General features: G+C 44.4%; 1 protein-coding gene across 1 annotated transcript in view; it reads left to right on the top strand.

The window, feature by feature from the left end:
* Positions 1–19,307, top strand: part of PTPRG (protein tyrosine phosphatase receptor type G) — a 412,574-nt gene that overhangs the window by 305,440 nt on the left and 87,827 nt on the right. The window contains exons 7-8 of the mRNA XM_075432501.1: positions 702–859; positions 5,608–5,800. Of these exons, the coding sequence (XP_075288616.1) occupies positions 702–859; positions 5,608–5,800 (351 nt within the window). The remainder of the gene's footprint in view (positions 1–701; positions 860–5,607; positions 5,801–19,307) is intronic.

Genomic DNA, 19,307 nt, shown 5'->3' with positions numbered 1-19,307 from the left:
GTGCCGACTGCACCCAGCAGCACTCCGGCAATGCCTGCATGGCCGGGTGCCGGCAGTCCCGAACAAGCAACGCATTGAGCTGGAGCTCGCCTTCAGAGGTGCCCTGCAGCCTTGCTCTTCAGCTTGTCCCCTCAGCAGCTCCCACAGAGGTTTGGCTGGGCAACGTGGCTCTGCATCCTCCATCCCAGCAGCCAGCAGAGGGTTGGAGCCCACTCCCGCACCCCTTTCCCCTGCTGCTGGGGATGGGACGGACACACAACCCGCTGCTCTCCGCCCAGGCGGCAGCAAGTGGGACCATGGGGGCCCGGCTGTGTCCTCACTGGGTCTTGGTGAGCCCTCGCTGCCATTGAGCTGAAGAGCCATTTACTGAGTGCTGAAACCATGGAATACGGTGTTATTTCTATGCTAACATAAACCAGTGGGCTAACAAGGGCATTTCACACCTGCACGCCTTCTGAATAGGAGCGTGCCTGTTCGGTGTAGGTTTGACTAGCATTTTGGCTGCTCTTTTAATGATCAACACATCAGCTCTTACAGAGCCTTCCTGATAGGGTGTTTTCATCTTTCATTTTATATATATATATATATGATAAAATATGTTGTTGCCATTACACCTTGTTAGGCTGCCTATCAATGTGATGTCTGTTTTAAAGACACGTAAAAAAAAAAAGTGTAATTCTGCTTGTCAATCTTCCCCGCAGAGAAGGAGACCTTTCTGGATCCCTTTGTGCTGAGGGACCTGCTGCCAACATCGCTGGGGAGTTACTACCGCTACGCAGGTTCTCTGACTACTCCTCCGTGTAGCGAGATCGTGGAGTGGATCGTTTTTCGGAAGCCTGTTCCCATTTCTTACCATCAGGTGTGTTTATTTTGCTGGTGAAGTTCATCCCTTCATTTGCCCTCTTTAAGACAGCATTTCCAAAACCCGACATTTTAATTTTGAGACCAAAAATGTTTCTGTTGACAAAAAAGGAAGTGTTGGTGATTTTTATTTTTTTCTTAAGTAATACTGTTTCTGAACATGAGCCATCAGTCTTAAGAAGACATTAACAACATGAAACCCAGTTTCCTTTCAGTGATTTATTTGGTATTGTTTTTGTTAAGATTAAATTAAGCTATGGTGTAAATATTTACATGGAATTCCTTTTTATTCTTTTTAATTGAGACTTTATTTTCAAAGTAAAGTGAGTGATTTCAGTTCTGCTCAGATTCAGTAATTTGAACCAATTACATTAGAAAAGACATCTTTCCATTAATTCTCCATGCTTAACTGTTTTTATAACACAGTAAAGCTGCCATTATGTGCTTAGAGAGCTGCTGCACAAATCTTTAAAATTAGCACATAGCAGCTTTTAATGCAAATAGATGCAATGTCTGGGGTTTGTCTGGAGAAGAATGCTCCCAATAAAGTAATGGCTAGATGGAGTCAGATGTTTACCAGTTAAGTGTATTTTGACATTGTGAGATTGTTGTCTTTAGAAAGCCATCCAGCTGAAGTCAGTCTTTCCTTTTATTCATCTGGCATAAGCCACTGAAAACAAACTTTTAAAATATACTAATTCTGTAAAGCATAAGTGAATAGTTCACTGGGTGATCATGACTGACAGATGCTGGTTCTCAAAGATCCAGGCTTTATTTCATGTTTTCTTGATCCCATTGCTTCTCCCATAGACTCTTTCATCTTTCTTTGAAGTGCCATCTTCAAAACCAGTCGCAGCGCCTCAGCTGGGGCCCTCCCGAGGCTGAGGGGCACGGCAGGATTCACGTGTCCGGCCACCCGTGCTGGTGTCGTTTTGCCGTTTTTCACCAAAGCGTGACATTGCCGCCCGTGCTCAGCTCTGGGGCAGCGGGAACCCTGTTGCTAGAGGCTCTCCCCAGCATGCTCTGGCAACGCGGAGCGCATCATGCGTTCGTGCAGCCCACGGTTCTGGCCGAAGCGTGGGACACTCTGCACATGGTCCCGCTTGAATCGGACCCTTTGTTTTTTTCAGGCTATTTCTCTGATTGTCGAGATCATTTTGAATTCTGTCCTTGCCTGCAGGATACTTGCAATCCCTTGTAGCTTTTCACTACATCAATAAGTTTACTGTTTATTATTTGGTGGCTGCGAGGCCTGGCCCACGCTCAGTTTTATGCCCTGTATACGCATCAGGTGGGTCATGACTTCTTTTTTCTTTTTCCCTTTTAACAAATGCAAATAAACTGCTAAATACCAATTATGGGCATCACCATAATGGTATAAAGGTACTTTATCCTGGCATAGCTTCTTTCCTCTGCTGTATGATAGTAACTGTGCCAAGTCAAGCCTTTAAAATTTGGCATTGTGCTGCTTTATGCATGCATGTGTGGTTGAAGGGCTGGGAATTCTGTGTGTAGACAGACTTTCATTGATACTACAACATGTGGAATAAATAATAGTGTTCTTCCCCTTGGCAGCTCTAGATGGGTGTATTTTAAGAGCCTGCCACCCTGCCATTGCTATGATTATTATTTGTTCCTCTAACAGAAACAGTGCAGCATAATCCATTGCCGTAGTTTAACCTTCTTTATCACAAACCCCGTGAAGCAGCCTGTAATCCCAGAGAAGGAAAGCGATATTGTTTAGGCTTTGTTGCTGTTCCAATTAAATCCTTGCTTTTGTGGAAAATACCTTGCTGTAAAAAGGACAGTACTGAAGTGGTCCATTTGTGGAGGCTTCTGTATATTTATTCTCAGTGCTCCATCATTATCATCTTTCCCGATAATTAGACAACAAAACAGGACAAGCCGTGTCACCCTGCAGATGCAGTGTAAAGCTAAGTGCATTCAATGACCCAAAGCGTGGCATTATCTCTCGTAATGCATACCTCAGAGTATCTCATCGTGCTTACAATGGTTTCACTATTTTTAATTGCCATTTGTATATCCAACCCTTAGAAAATTGTGCACACCAGGCTTTAACGGTTTGTAATTACATGACTTGGAGTTTTAGATCAGGTTTCCCTGTATCTACAATAGTTTTACAACAGCTTTTCATTTCTGGTTCTGAACAGGAGCTCTTGTACTCCTTGAAGTGCATGAATATAGCTTCTTGACTGCAGCCTTTACTTTTTTTTCTTCTGGCAGCTATAGGTAAATTAATTTCTCATTTGTGGTAGATAATATTTTTATAGGAAAAAAGAAGTTGAAATGACTTATATATACTTTATATATAAAAAGGGGAAGATTAAAAATCATATTTGAATTAGCAGTTGTTAAAGTGCAATTATACCTCCCCAAGGTAGCGTGGCAGAAGAAAATATTTTAAAACTTCTCTCTGAAAGTTTAAAATTTCAATTAGTGTCGTGGATGTATAAGCCTAGAGACTTGACTTCAGAGAAGCAGTTGCTACCCAAGTTCTGGAGTTTTTATGAAGTAACCTTAAGCCCTGTTAGCTGACATCAAAACTGCTTCCAGTGCATGAAGTGCAAAACATACGTAAATATTCATAAGAGTTTTGGTCTGTGCTTTCATAGAAGGGCATAGCAAGATCATCTGTTGTTTTTTTTTCTTAAGACAAAAGTGTAAGATAATAGTCCCTTTACCCCTTTTTTGGGTCATCCGTCAATGCTTCTGAGGGGCTCCTGCTAATAATTAGGAAACGATTTTCAAGACTTTTCAAGATGTTTTTCTGAAGAATCGGAGAGAGAATTGTGGTTGAGGACCAGGGAGTAGGGCAGTTGTCTAAGATGCAGAAAAAGTACAATCCAGATCCCACCACCAGTACCTGCACGTCTGGGAGCAGTGCCTGAGCTCCCTGCCTGCGATGGGAACTGGTTGCTGGCTGTCACCCTTCACTGATGGTCACCCACTGTCCTTCTGCCTCAGTTTCCCTGCCTGTACAGTAAAACTAATTGTGATTAGGGGGAAGCTGCTGCTAAAAATGTACAAGCCTGGGTTGTGCTGTTGTCTTGAGAGGTGATTGCCTGCAGTGGCACTCGGTTCCCTTGGTTTTGTGTTTTAGTGCAGAGCTGCCAGACTCAGGATTCGAGCTGTGAGGTCCATGCTTTCTCCCTCCTGCTCTCCATGCCCTGCTCCCAGTGATAACGTTCCTATATGTATCTCCATTAGCCGGCTCAACGCACTACCTGCTCCAGGGGGACTTGGAATGAGATGTGTAAAAATTTACTCTCTCCTCCTGTCCTGGGGGTCAGAGAAGTTTCACAGATTTCAGACTAACAACTAGGATTGTCAAGCCCAGCAGACTGGGCGAGCTGGACAGCAGCAGCAAAAGAGGGTTCGGATTACTGGTTTGAAGGGAAATTAAATAATGGTAGCAAGTGCCTCTTGATTCAGCGGAGGATGCTTATCTGTTATGTTACACCTTCCTTTGATTATTTTTATCAATACTATCAATGGAGGCTACAATGATCATTTTTCCCAGTTGCAAGTTTCAGGACTCTCACACGCTTCTCCATAGCTTGTAGAGCAGATGCACTTAATGAAAAGGGTGTAGCTTTCAAAATGACCTGTCGTTAAGCTACGAGTGTAATTCAAGTCCCTTTTTAAAGTCTTGGGCCAGATTCTGTACTCTCAAAATGCATACTATCAGTGTATGTAATTGATGTTGATGTAAACAATATCAGGACTGAATCCTTCTCAGCCCTGTCTTGCTCAGTTTTTCCAACAGCAACATAACTAATTCCAGTTCTTGACCTGAATGATAACAAGCTATTAGTAAATGCCATACTGACCTTGATAGCTGTGAGAAAAACATTAGCTGAAAATATTTTCACCTTTGTTTGCTAGAAATTTCTTTCTAAGAAATAGTACAATATGAAGTAACAGTAAAGTTTTCTAATTACAGTTCTTTCTTACAGGTTAATGCATTTTATTAAAAACAGCTCAGTTTTGAATCCAACAAAAGAAAGTTACTCCCAGAGGAGTATATGCTAACTGTGCCTAAAGACATTTATTCTGTGTTATGTTTTTCTCACCCCGTAGTCAGGTGTCAGAGGGAACAGTGGTTGGTAGGGTGGTCAGGACACTTGGAGCTGGTGGTCCTGAGGTTGCTCCATTCTGCTACTGACCTGCTTCTGGGCAAGCCAGCTGGCGGGTTTGGGAGTCCGGCCGGTAAAGGTCTCACAACCGCAGAGACCTTTCTGCACAAGTGCTGCAAGAGCTGTCTGCAAAGCTTAGCCTGGCAGCTGAACTGTGTAAGGTATTCGGAGATAAGGTAGCATTGCCCTGTCCTGGAGAAGGCTCTTGGGGTGGAATAACCTGGAAGCACTCTTTGATGCGATACTGCGAAACCAAATGGTGCCAGCGGTGAGGAGGGTTTGGCATGGCTGTGCCACATATGAAATCCTTTCAATCAAGGGGTCTAAGGGCAAATGTTTCCTTGCTCAAGACAGATGTCCACAGGTTGCTAGAAGGCCTTCTCCTTCGTTGGGCAGGATAAGCACTGTGCCGAGATAAGAAGGTTGGCAGTGATTTCAGTGGGCAGCCTGACTTCCCGTGGGATTTATCGGTCTTGGCATCAACATTTTACTTCCTGCCATTTTACTTTCTTATCAGCCACCCGGATTTCACCACATTGTTTTTCTAATTAACGTCCTTTCTTGCCCCTGCCATGGTGGCTGCGATCAGCTGGAAGCATTCTACTCCATATTCACCACTGAACAGCAAGACCACGTCAAGTCTGTGGAGTACCTGAGGAATAACTTCCGACCACAGCAAAGGCTGAACAACAGGAAGGTGTCAAAGTCTGCCGTGAAGGATGCTTGGAGCCAAGATATGACAGACTTTTTGGAAAATCCGCTCGGCACAGAAGCATCTAAAGGTAGATTACACTTACAAATTTTGCACTTGACTAATAGGAGAATTTTTTACGTCTACTTTGTTATCAAATGGTGTTGAGGATAACTGTGAGCTACCGAAGAAATAATACAGTGTACGCAGGCATTCCTTGTTGATATGTGTCAACAGATGAACTAATCTCGTGTGTGCCTGCCATTACCTGTGAAACTCTCTGTCGCAAGGTGCCGTGGCAATAAAGCCCCAGAATATGTGAGTCTCCAACTGGTGATGTCCCTGTTTCTGCTGACTGGCTGTAGGGCCTTAGAGATGCCTGACAAAAGGGGAATACGAAGGGATAAGGTCAGAGGTAAAATTTCAACCCCATTAGCACTGACTCATTGGGTGTTTGAATGGGAACAGAGTATCTAGATGTGGATATGGGTTTCATTTTTACAGTAACAAGGCTTTTGAAGAACTGCCAACCTTTTAATTCAACGTTTGTATTAATCTGTTGGTTATGGTAGCGGGGAAAAAAAACCCTCTTCCTTATAGGCAGGTGATTTTCTAATATCTTGCTGAAGTCTTTCATGTGCGATTTTGTAGAGCAGCTGGCGCTTGCTTCTGTCAGACACTGGATAATGAGCTAGCTGGAGAGGGGGGAGGGAGGTTGCAGTCGTTGCATTGGCACAGACAGCCCTGGCTAGAGGAGCACATCGAAAATTTTGAGAGAAATGTGTACGGGATAAAATAAGACTAGAAATAAATATCATTTACTACCTTTATTTGCCTTTATTTCATTGAATTATGTTATTTACAGGTAGGAGGAATGACATGTACTTCCCAGCCTTCAGTCTCGAGAACTGCTTGGTGCTTAACCAGGTCTGGGTAGAGGTAAAGAAGAGAGAGGCAGTTTGCCAGAAGGAAACAGCTAAGCAGATTTACAAGCTTCCCTTTCGTACCTGGCATTTTCACCTGGCCAGGCACAGAGAGTGTAGTTTTTAGAGGATGTGAATCATAAAAACAGCTGCATTCAGCAACCTCGCCCTCCCAAGAGAGTGCTGGAAGAGTGTACTTCTTAGGGCTCATTATTCTGAGAGCGTGCTTATTTTTTATATGTATATAATATACACGTACACAAACCTCATGTACATTAAAGGCAGCCTTGGGACAGAGAATTTACATCAGAAGTGAGAAGGAGATCTTGGAAATGAAGACACCCTGCTACACTCTGATGCTCTGGCCTGCAGTCAATCAGTGTTTTAACAGCAACATGTGTCAATATTTATTTCTACAGTTATATCCTGCATATGTATTACTGACCCAGAACAGTGATGAAAGTTAATAGGTTCCGTTATGTTAAAAGTGACAAAATTGACTAGTTTGTATTTTGAGTGCAGCCCCAGTACCTCTGGTGCATGTGGTATAATATTCAAGAAGATTTTACTGCTTTGGCCACATGCCGGCATATTCCTTACATCACTGGATGGTTTTTAAGGTTATAAAAAATCCTTAGGTGATTTTCACCCCCAAAGTAAATAGCTGAAACCCACAATTTTGACGGAGCATTACAAATGCTGAGGTCTGTAGTTAATGAGCTGATCTTGAAGCTGGAAGTGTTGATGCTGAAGGAGCACCTGAATAACTCAAAAGATTCTCATTGACTTTGATATTTAAGAGCTCTAAGGCCCAGATTCAACCAAGCGCACATGGCTTAGTTAATGAACGTGAGCCAGTCTACAGGAGCAAGGGAGCTGCAGAACCGTTAGCCCACGTCTGGATAGCTTGGTGCCTGGGTGCTTGGTGCCTTACCTGCTTGGGAACTGGTTTCCTGAGCAGGTTCTCTCTGAGTCCTCTCCCATCATGTCCAGGTACCATGATGCTCAGTACTCGTAGCTGCCTGGGAATTTGAGCTTATGACATGCCCAAGAGAGACTCTCAGGCGGGGGGTACACATTGCCCGTGATCTGACAGCATTCAGCGTGCCAGCTAATGGCAGAGATAATGCTAGAGTTGGTGATTTTTTTTTTTTTTCCCTTGAGCTTTTTTCTGTGGGAGGCTAATGGCTGGGCAGCCAGTCTTTTTGTACCGACTCTGTCAACTTGTCACTTTTTGGGTTGTGTGCACACCAGGGGAGACTGAAGATAGGTGCATTTTTTTTATGAACTTAAAAATAAATTGGTTGTTGCAGTGTTGCTAACACAAAATGGATTGTAGCGTATCCTCCAAAGGTTACAGAGATGAGTTATAGCTGTTCCAGAGGTATAACAACGTGGATGTTTCTGGCCCCTTCTTTGACAAAGGTGAACAGTGATGATGTGCCTGGTCCACTGCACATTCTGAACTACTGACATATAAATAAAATGAGATGAAGTCATAATACTTGAGTGAAAGCAAAACCTATTGTTTATTCAGCTAGTAAATACAGTACCTCTTTATATAGTGTCATTCATGCAAAAGTACTGAGGAGCCGAGTGTACAAAGCACTTCTCGGCCAGACAGCGTAGCATACAAACAGAAGAGAGTAGGGTTAGCATAACATATTTATCTTATGCAGATTCTTCTGCACACCTCATAGCTGCACCTTGATGCTTTCCACATTGCATTCAGCAATGTGGCCAGTGGCTGTCACAGGTTGGCTCCTGTCCGCCCTCTCCGTGCTTAGATTTGTGTGTTGTAGAGACAGGCAAGGTCAGGAAAATGTGTCTTACTTGCTGCAAGGTGATATGGTTTGTGATGGTCTTCAGCTCTGGAGAGGAAGTTTGGATTTGTTTGTCGGTGTGAATTTTTGCAATTTGTTTCCTCTGTCACACTCTATTAAGTCTGTGGGCAGTATTGCTAATCTAGAAAACAGTGTAGCATCCATTGTGTAAGCCTTTCTTATTTTGGAGGAAAATGTGCCCAGAACAATTTGCATAATGTTCAGAATAATTTTCAGAATTCCCCGCTGAACAGGGAGTTTCAGATCAGCACAAAGCGATGCAGCTCTGCAGTTGTCCATTGACAAACGTGCTATCCTAAGCAGCTTGGCACCAAACAGGCGTGTCTGTTCTCCCAGCTATCAAAGCTATCTCAGGTCACAGCACCGTGATCAGTAGCATAACCTGCAGGTACACTGGAGGAAAACTATTTCTCACTTTATGCCAGTCCTCTGAGTATTTCCTCAGCAAAGCCCTGCAAGTGGTGGCATTTGGTAAATAAAATGTCTTCTGGGAAAGGCTATTTTAGGTCAACCAAAACTGTCAGTGCATTTGGATCCAGTTTGTTAGCCAACATGAATGTTACCAGCCTTTTGTTTTGCAGTTACTCTCCTCTCCCTCCTCTCTTTTAGTTTTAAAGAGGCAATGAAGGGAGGCGCGGTGTTTTCAATCATCAGAATGCAAGACAGTGAAAATATTTTGGCTAATCTGAAATAGTGCAGAGGGCTAATTTGTCACTTGGGAGTGAAAACTCCGGTTTTCCTTTTGTGTTAGTGTTTAATAAGAGGAGTTTTCTTTGGTTCCATTATCTCATTCCTTCCTCCTGTTGGCAAAAGCTGATTTAAAACAGTTCTCTTGAGGACTGTTTGTATGCCTGGAATAAAAGCACACGTGTAAGACCTTTGCTGAATGAGAGTCCAAGAGCTGAGCTTAATTCTTAAGCTGACCCTGGAGCTGTTTCAAGAGACCATACAGATCATCTTTAAACAACTTATTTCTGAAGTATACCATTCGGCATAAATACTGTTCAGCTATGTAATTGTAGCAACTGGTGGATTGATAATAAACCATCATACAACAATATTTTTTAAGAAAATGAAACTTTCAGAGAGTCAAGGTATCAGTGGATCATGGTGTTAAATCGTGCAGATCATCAGGCTTGTAAAATTTAACAAGAGGGCTCACCAGTGTGACAGTACTGGTTTGTATAAAGTTTTGAAAAGTTGGAGGTTCTCTGTACAGACACGTTAAACCGGGAATGTATTTGTAAAATATTCATCAGATACTGTAAGTATCAATGACAGTGGCAGTGTTTGATTTTTTTGTACATGACCATCTCTGTTAAAATTGCCTCCTTTCTTCTCTGGCCTGTCCTCTGTGGCTCAGGGCTGTGTTGCTCTGTCACATCACATATTGTGCTCCTGCCTTTTTGTGGGCTGCTTTCAAGCAGCTGTGCTAGAGGGATTGCTAATTGTTTACCAGTTTAATAGTCTACATTGCTCTTCAGGAACAAATAGACAGAATTCGTACATAAAAGTCCATCCAGTTCAAAGACCTGACTGCATGTTCCTTAATACTTTCACATGTTGTCCCATCAAGCAGAGATGTATTTACAAAACATTACCTGCTTCAGTAAAGGTGTAGGCATGGAAGCTGAGGAGGAAAAGGTGTTTCATTTCCTTGTTTCAGCATGTACCCCATGTGCAAAAATATTAGCCCATTTTATTTTGCTGCTGATTATGTTGTTTCTTTCTCTTCATGTTTTTTAACGCTGAAAAAACTCGCCTTTAACCTTTCTGTCTCATTAAACGTGCTGCAAGCCTCACAACACTTAAACAAGCATCCCATGTGAGGGGCTCTTGACATCAGAGTTTTCTTTCACAGATGCCTGATTACTTCCCCAAAGGTGTCTGATTACTCTTTGCTGGAGTCTCAAATGATGCTGTTTCCCATCAGTGGGAATTCGCCTTAGAGTACCATCTTTAATTATGATCCTAGACTAAGTTAAATAATGAGCAGTCATAAATTCACTCTAGTAAAACTTACTTAGCTTTGGAGTCTGAATTAACAGCTGGGACATTTCTCTAGTAGTGTACAGGCGATCATTTTCCTTACTGTTCTTTGTTAAGCAGTAGTGATACACAGTCTGGAAGTCATTGTAACTTAAAGCAACTAACACGTTGGTAGAAGATTCTTGGATTTTCCCTCCTGCATGCTTTGCACTGGAGGCATGGCTCCAGCTATCAACCTGCTGATAGGTACAGCACTGCTCAAGCAAAGCAGTTTAATTCCTACTCGTTATTTCACAGCTCCTGACCTCAGAAATGGAACCAAGGCCTCCTACGAAGGTATTGCCTTTTCTGCATGGTGGAGCATCCTTGCGTTGGTGTGCATCTCCGCTGCAGCAGCACCCAAAGTCGGAATTCTTCTGGAGATTCAGTGCAGTGACGTCACCGTTTTGAGGCAGATAGTTTAGAGCATTGGCGGCAGTGTTTCTGAATGAGAACAAGTCATTTGTCTCATTTATAGCCTCCGTTATTATTCCCAGTAATTTGTTTTTGCGTTCTAAATGCCCATGTTTTATGAGAACTCTCTCAAAACAACTTTGCAGTCTCTTCATGCCCTCGGGTTCTCTCTGGGAGGCCAAAAAGGGTGTTAGGCAGAAAAGTTCTACTCTTGCAGAATGTCATTTTTATATTTGAGTCAAACCTAAATGACCACAAAATACTCTATAGCAATAAGTGTAATCTATCCAAAACAACATTATGGTAAATGTAAATTTAAAATTACACATTAGTGAAATCTTAACTTGGGATTGCTAAAGCAAAATGATAACTCTTTGTTTTCTTTAAATGTCTTAGTTTGGGAAGACAAAAAAAAGCAAGAACCTTTTTTAATTAATTTATGATATGTTTACCACTACAGTTAATTGTTCTTATCCTTTAGAAGAATCTGGTTTCTTCACAGATTAACAACTCCTTCCCGGTTTCCTTGGATTTCCTTTTTGATTTGATTTTGGTACGAAGATTATCCTTTCCCGATTCTATTCCCCTTTCATGGACTGTGTGCTTTAGTCAGGTCAGCACCCTACTGCAGTGTGCTGGTGCAGGTGAATCTGTGTATCATTGTTAGGGGTTCTGCTGGCGCAGCAGGCTGGCTCGGTGCAAAGGGTTGCACTTGAGGTGTAACGCCGTGCTGCTAATTGCTTGCCTTGCATCTCCTTTGCACTGCAGACCAGCCCGGCTGCCACTCTGCCTCAGCGCTCCAAGTAAATGTACTCACCTATTGCTGCAAGAGTCTCTTTTGACGTGCACCTCGAGTACCTGCTGTGATCAGATTTTAGGCAGCAATCGGTGTGCTGCTTCTGCATACCTGATCCCTTCCGCCTCGTTCATGTCTTGCTCTCCAGTGCTGGGTCCTCGTGTATGCAGCTGTCTTGGAGCACATCAGGCAAAAGTGGGAAGGAAAAATCAGATCAGTCAGGTGGAAAGCAAAGTGTCTCAGGAAAAAAATTGACCCATTTTGAGAGGGAATCAGGTACAAAATGATATGGTACATACACCTGATATATATGTCTTGTGCTTCCCCTTGCAGTGGCTCTGTTCTGCAGATTCTGTTTTCGCCTGTAGTAGTAACTTCCGTGTGGTTGTAATATGAGCAGCATGTGTCTGTGCCTGAATGTAGTGGACAGCTTACCAGTACGTTTATTAATAAACAATAAGTAACTGCTTGCGTTTGTTCAGAGATTATAAAGGGCCCAAACCAAAAGAGCAAGAGGTATTCAGTGTGAAAGTTTAAGTATGGTTTGGGTTCATAGCTGCCACTAAAGCTGGAAGAGCTGACTACTTTTAAGGGAACCTGATGATTTATTCCATTTACACCTGCAGGGAATTCCTTTCTGTACTGCCTACCTGCCAGTCCAGCTGTTTAGCCCACAGAAGTACTGATTTTAATTTCAGACTTGACAGTACTGTGGCCCATGAGTGCCTGCAGCTCATCCCTTGTGTTGGAATAAGCCTCCAGAAGCTATGAAAAGGGAAGCTGCTTTCCCAGTCTGGTTTTGGGTGTCCCTCAGTCACATATCGGGATGCTCTACCTGCCCTGCTGGCTTGTTCTTCCCATGCTGCCCAGTCCAAGCAACCTTCGCCAGGACATTGGGAAGGGTGGCTTGGCTAACATGGCAAATACGTGTCCTTCTGGCAGGAATCCGCCCTGCTCCCCATGTTGACGCCGCACGTGCTGCTGAGTGTGATCACACGTGTTGGGTCAGGCGCACTGTGTAAATAAGGACACGGGTGTACGTTTTAAACACAAGTCACCCTCTGTGTGTGCACCATAAACACAAAACTCATGGGGCAGATCCTTGGCAGACATCAGCCCAGCACGGCATCTGATGGTGCAAGGCTGATCTGCACCCAATGAGGATTCAGGCCACAGCTGTAGAAACAATATTTATGAAATATATGAAATATTTGGGCTCAAACACAACGTAGTAGAACACACAGTCCATGCCTTTCAGTAAAACAAGGTCTGTTGCCGTGATGCCATGGAAACTCAAATGCTACAAAGCAAGCCATACAGGAATGAATCCAAGTGCTGGGTGTGCGTTCGCCTCGGGAAGTGGGCAGGGAGCAGAGAGGCAAAACCCAGCCCACCCCGAGCCCCTCCATCAGTCGTGCCTCACGTGCCGGTTTGCTCATGAGGTTGTTTCACAGGGCTCATAAAACAAGCGTGGGGTCTGTCGATGTCCCTCACACCTTAAGGAACAACCCTGTCTGTCTGAGGCATAGTGAAAGGTGAGAGCAGGGAAGATAAATAGTCTGTCTCCTAGCTACATTCTGCCTGTGGATTGAAGTAGATCAACACAAATATTTGTGTGTACAGCGTGCTCCGGAGCCTGCAAATGCCTGCTGGCAAAGTGCAGGCAAAGGTAAAGGAAAAATGCGTGCTTCTCTTTAAAGCGATTATCCTTATATATTAATAATGTCATTTATAAGCAGTCCGAGAAGTTAACAACGTATGCTGAAGCAAAGCAAAAATATTGCAAACGTTTAGCAAAAGGAGAAGGGGGGGTAATATTTTAAGTATGCCTCTTAGCGCTTTTCTATGTATTAAAGCCTGTGTTGTCTCTGCGTATGATCCTCGCAGTCTATTTGTTATCCTCTGGGAGCACAGCCCTCGCTGAACTCCGAGATTGAATCCGACGGGCCAGAGAATCTACTGTTTGTTATGGATTGAGTCTCTTCGCAGGCATCTCCATTGAGGCACGCCAATGCAAGGTAGCTGAATCTGGCACTGTGTCACTTCCCTCACGGTGACGCTGATGGCATGGCACTGATAGCAGGCGTGAGGTTTCTCACTGCGGTATAACCTATATTTCTGCATTTCAGGGCTTATTTGAACTTTTGAGGATCTAATAATGAGAAGGAATATATATATGCAAGTGTAAATATAGATATATATAGTTGAAAGTATTTTTCTTCCCTTCTCGGTTGGTGGCATCACTTTTATCTTCTCTGCAGTCTGGTTCCTGGGGGCTTGCAGGGCTGAGTGGACTCGGGGCAGTACTTTGCCGACAGGAGAGACATTGATGACAGTATTTGGGCTTCTCTGAAATCAGCTGGGAAACTTGTGGCTGACTTGGGCATGGTTGCAGCAATGGCAACAAGTGGTCCATCTGTCCTGAAGGAACAGCCCTTCCAACTCCTTCCCAGTGCTGGGGCAGAGGGGAAAGAATCACTCTCTCTTCCCCAAGAACCTGGCCACCTACTTGTTTGCCCTTATGGGGAAGGCAGGCATGAAACTCCCATGCTGACCTCTCAGTTTCTCTCCTGCTGAGCACGTGGGAAGAAATGCCCCATCTACCATCCTCTGTGCTCCTCCTGTGTAAGGGAGAAACACTGTTCCCAGCCACCCATCCCATGCACACCTGGAGCAGGGGGGAAAAAGGAGGAGAAGTGAAGCCCCTCTCACCTTATGGCCAGGAGCTGCCGCCCAGACTCAAGACCCTTGTCCCTGTCTTTTAGCTGCATCTGAGCAGTCCTGATCCAGTAATGGCCTATGGGCACATCTTGATGCCGATGTTTCCTCCCTCCACCTACGCAGAAGATCCCTGCCCATCTCACCATGAGGGATTCAGGACTTCAATGGCACGTTGCTTTTCTGGGCTGAGAATTGTCAGGGTTTCATCACACAATGTGTATCTCGTAGTACCAAGGGGAGGAACGGCTGTTTTGAATTGCTGAGACATGCAGCAGGGGGGAGGGAGTGGGATTTTCCAAACGAGGGCATAGCACAGCTAGAAATAACTGCCTTTACAGGGGTGCCATTTTTATGCATGGAAGAGCTAACTTAGAACATTTTTTAGAGGATTTTTTAAATCCCTCTGAGCCCAGTACCACTGGGTTCATCATATGAGGCACCTGTTTTACAGGGAGAGGTATAGAAGAAATAGCCAAATATAAGGTTCTTCTGCTCTTTCTTACTTTCCCTTTTTATAACCACAGGTAGCATATGCAAAAAGCATGATGAGACCTAGAAAGTTAGGCTGGTTTTGTGTTTCTGTCTTTGAAACAGAAATGTAGACTGCTCTTGAAAAAAAAAGAAGCTGTAATATTCTCTTACATGTCCTTCTGCATTCATGGGTGTGTCTTAATATCAGTGGTTCTTTTTTGTAAAACAATGAGCCCCCTTTTTGTCTTTCAGCTCTCTGAAGTGGAGCTGCCAGCAGCTTTTGGATTAAGCTTTATCAGGCTTCAGTGAGGAAAGCCTCGTGGATGTTACGTAGCCAAATACAACATACAAATCAAATTATGGGAGAGATGAATGCAGAGTTGTTAAATTAATTTTGTTTGTTCCAGCCCATTGGAATGTTTTTAACATGAAGAAAATAATTCTCTGCTGTATGGCTGGCCTGGCCAGCGCTTAGGTCTGTATTAGCATGCTACATTTGTCTGCAAGTGGCGAACAGGTTTTCTCCAGGCTTGAGTGAGCCCTGGAAGACAAGGCTAGCCAAGATGCTGGCTTGTCCCCGACATGCCTGGCAGGTTGATCTGCAGAGAAAAGACGGTGTCAAGCTCCCCGACAGCCCCGCACATGGCCAACAGCTGGAAACGCCGGCTGCGGCTGCCCTGTGTCAGGTCAGAGGGCTCCTTCCAGATGTCCCGGCACAGCCCTCCCTCTTCTGCAGGACCGTTCCATAAGGCAGGAGCCAGCTTGTTTCCCACATTCCCAGTTTGGGTCATCCCCGACAGGCGGGTGAGGGTTGGGTTTTTTCACTCCGAGAGGTGTGAGGCGTGCAGTGCTCGGGGCATCGCTGCCTGCTGTGCAACACGGCCCTGGGGCTGGGAACCGGCTTGCCTGTTGGGTGCCCCGAGATGCAGCCCTGGGGCTCCGGCGAGGCTTTTCTGCCTCTGGGAGTCCCGGCACAGGCGGTCTGCTTGGCAGGGCGTCATGGCTTTGGCATCCCACTAGACCTACACAGAGCCCATTCAGGTATCTCTCTGCTTGGTATTGCAGTACACCACAGAAAGACATCCTGAAAGCCCCCTCAATATTTTTATTGTGCATTGGGATCTGAATTTAAAAGAGAGGATTAGTAACAGTTTTTCTAAAAATAGCTGAGATCTGCTGTTTCAGTGTGAAATGATGCTGGTTGTTGGCTTCAGGTTTTTTTTTTCCTCAAGTGATCGTGAATTCACAGGCTTTTGTTGCTTATTTAGCCTCATTTAAAGAAAAAAACAACATAGAAAAAAGAAAACCTTGTGTTTCTCTTCAGTGTGTCCTGATTCAGTTCAGAGGAACATGCAAACTTTTCCCTTCCCGTCCCAACCTCTTTCTGCATTTCTGTTTGTCCTTCAGCTGCATGTATTGCAAGATCAGTAGAGGTTCTTTAGCATCTAAAAAAACCAAGACAGCAAAGAGGCTGTTATTCTTTTAATATTCTTTCAAAAATCCAAGGCACATAGAGTATTGAAAGGAAAATTAGATCTCTGGAAAAAGCCAGTTGTTTTATAGATGGTCAAATCATTACATTTTTTTTTTGCTTGCCTTTCAGACATTTGGTACGTTATTATGTATCACTTTAATTAAATCATCAAATTGAATTATTGGATCAAATGTTTTTTTATTCCATTGTGTTCTGAGCAGGTTTGGTTAAATTAATAAAACCATATGTTTCATTTCATAAAAGAGATTTCTTTTCTGCCCATTCATAAGCTGTTTAAAAAAAAAGTGGCTCAACAGAAAAGGCTGGTTATTACTTAATTACATCAGGTACTGCTACGTGCCTTGGAGTAATTGGAGCAAAGTCATACAAGTCATGAAAATTTTTTAATATTTACTGTGAAGTAGCAGTATTGTAAATTCAGTCTCCTTTTAGCGTGCTGTGAATGCAGTTTGTCCTAGGCAAAACTTGTCCTGGTGAAGTCATTGGAGTCACTCAGCTGCTGAGAAGTGCACATGTCCTTCTTGGATCGCGGTGCAGGGGAGTGAGGCCTCCCAAGTCTGAGCCTGTGAGTCTCCTTTTCACCGTTGGGAAATACCTGCTTCTTTCCTCTGACTGGCATGAGCTATTCTGAATGGCATCAAAGGTGGCAGCAAAGAGTGGCATGGGATAGAGGACGAGACAGTCCCTTCTCCCTAGGGTGGCTTGGGGTTCTTCTCTGAAAAACAGCTGGCTAGCCGTGGTTCGGAGGGGTATCACAGTGAAGGTAGATCTCTCTATCTCTCCTCAAGGTTATCTGGTTGAATTATTTCTAAACCATTTGATGCATGGTTACTTTAAATATATAAATCTCTGCATGTCCTCCTGGAGGAGGAGGACTGGTTAGGACTCTTGGGTCTGGGTAGTCCTTCACCCTGGGCTCCCATCTGTGATAGGATTTGATTAGGTGGAGCAGTGAAGGCTGGTCTGGCATTTTGAAGTGTAATTCTGTGATGACAAAGGGCTTCAAAGGGGGCAGTTATGATTTATTGGTGCAGTTATCAATAAACAGTGATGTCAGTGAGAATTGATCTGACTATCTCAGCGGAAAGAGGTGAGCATGGGGAGGCATACCAAGGACCGCGAGGCTCTGTAAATAGTGACAACAGCAACTACTTTCAGCTGTGCCTTCTCGGCTGGGTCCTGGCCGCCACCATGCCATGCTCTGCAGCACGCCAGCTCTGTGGGCTCCCTGCAGAGACCAGGAGGGAAGGGGTCTGCAGGCAGCAGACCAAGGTGTTGCTTCTGGCTTTGTGGCATTGCCAGCAGAATGCTGTTTTGGTCCCTTCAGCTCAGTGTAAATAGGAACTCATATTAGTTTTATGGGGGTTTGAGGTACTGCAGGGTTTGTTTGCTTTGGTGGATCATCCTTCTGGGTTGAGCAGAGGGATCTGCTGCAAAACTGCAAGATTGTCACCACTCATGGCAGGAGCAATTTCCAAAGATCTTTCTTGCCCAAACGTATTTCTGCAATGTATGTTCTCTTGTTCAGGCTAGCTACAAAATGTGAGTTATAACTGCACAAGTGCATTTGACAGGTATGTTTCTATTGTGCTGGCAATATTGGTGTTTACAGCATTTAATCATTTTTATTTAGGAACCGTAGCTGTTTCAGTAATGTAGCAGCAGGGCTACATGACTAACCTGTAAGTCCAGGCATAGGAATAGATATTTCTCCCCTTCAGTGCTGCCAGGACTCTTCTGAAGTGAAATAATGTCCAAATAAACACCCAGTCACATAGCTGCAGAGTGCAAACAAGCTGAATGTGTTGGCTTTAAATGGAAAAGTCGTATTGGGAAAAACAATTCTGCAAACGGTGTCAGCGTGATGGGCTGGGTGGCACTTTGACTTTTCCTGGCAGAAGAGACCAGCTCCTTTGCCACAGCACACGTGTTTAGGTATCATTTCAAGTGATTTTTCTTGGTTCGGAGTTTATATTGGGAAGGAGAATGTGAGAATCTGTCCTGAATTGTGTATTTTAAACACGATTTTAAAAGCTTGGAAGAAATCGCGAGTTGGGAAGCACATGCTGTGCTTTTCTGATAGCATATGAGTGCCATCTAGTGTTGTTCATCGCCAGCCTGACCTTCGCATTGCCATGTCCTGAAAAGTGGTTTTTAATTCAGGGGCTGCGAGTGGGCTGTGCGCACCCCCGCTCCTCCTCAGGTGCTGGGGCTGGGCTTGTGCCTGGGCTCGGTCTTCCCTGGCGAAGTTGGGGCTTGGCGGCTGCAGTGAGCAGAAGCCGGGGTTTCGCTCGCTGGTTGAGCTGCTCCTACGCTGACATCCCCAGCGGCTTAAGCTTGGGTGAGAAGTAGCTTGTGTCTCCCCGCTGCAGGCAGGGTTAGGAAGGCTCGGCTTTTGGGGGTGGCTGGAGGGTTCCCCTGCCTGGTAAGAGGAGGAGATGGCCAAGAGCCATCAAGTGCCACTCTTGCCTGTGCTGGTGACAGTTCACTCACAGTTGAGAAGCTATGAAGGAAAATATGTAGAAAGGAGAGTAAAAAGTAACTTCTGCTCGTGTGCAAAAATGTAATGGGTTGAGAGGAGAATACTTACTGACCCTATAGTATCATGTTTTCCGAGGTTCAACTCTTACCAGGCCTGCAGAGCACACCGGAGTATTTGCCCACCTCGTGCGGCAGGAGACTGTGGTCCGGGGCAGCTGGGGCTCCGGTTGTTTGGATTTCTTAATGTTCCAGTGCAGAGCTGTTAAGCCACCCAAGTTAAAGTGTACATGCAAATGTCAGGACTGAAAATAAGTCAAGAACTAAGCACCCTCCTGCAGAGAATGGATTCTCTCGCTCCCTTTACTCTGGAGAGCAGAAAGCAGCTGCAGGTGGTATTAAATCCCATTGGTCTCAGTGGATTGCAG

Source organism: Opisthocomus hoazin, chromosome 11 (assembly GCF_030867145.1).
Source record: "Opisthocomus hoazin isolate bOpiHoa1 chromosome 11, bOpiHoa1.hap1, whole genome shotgun sequence".
In the NCBI taxonomy this organism is placed as follows: Eukaryota; Metazoa; Chordata; class Aves; order Opisthocomiformes; family Opisthocomidae; genus Opisthocomus; species Opisthocomus hoazin.
Note: the sequence above shows the minus strand (reverse complement) of the source record. Positions and strands in the feature narration are given on the sequence as shown.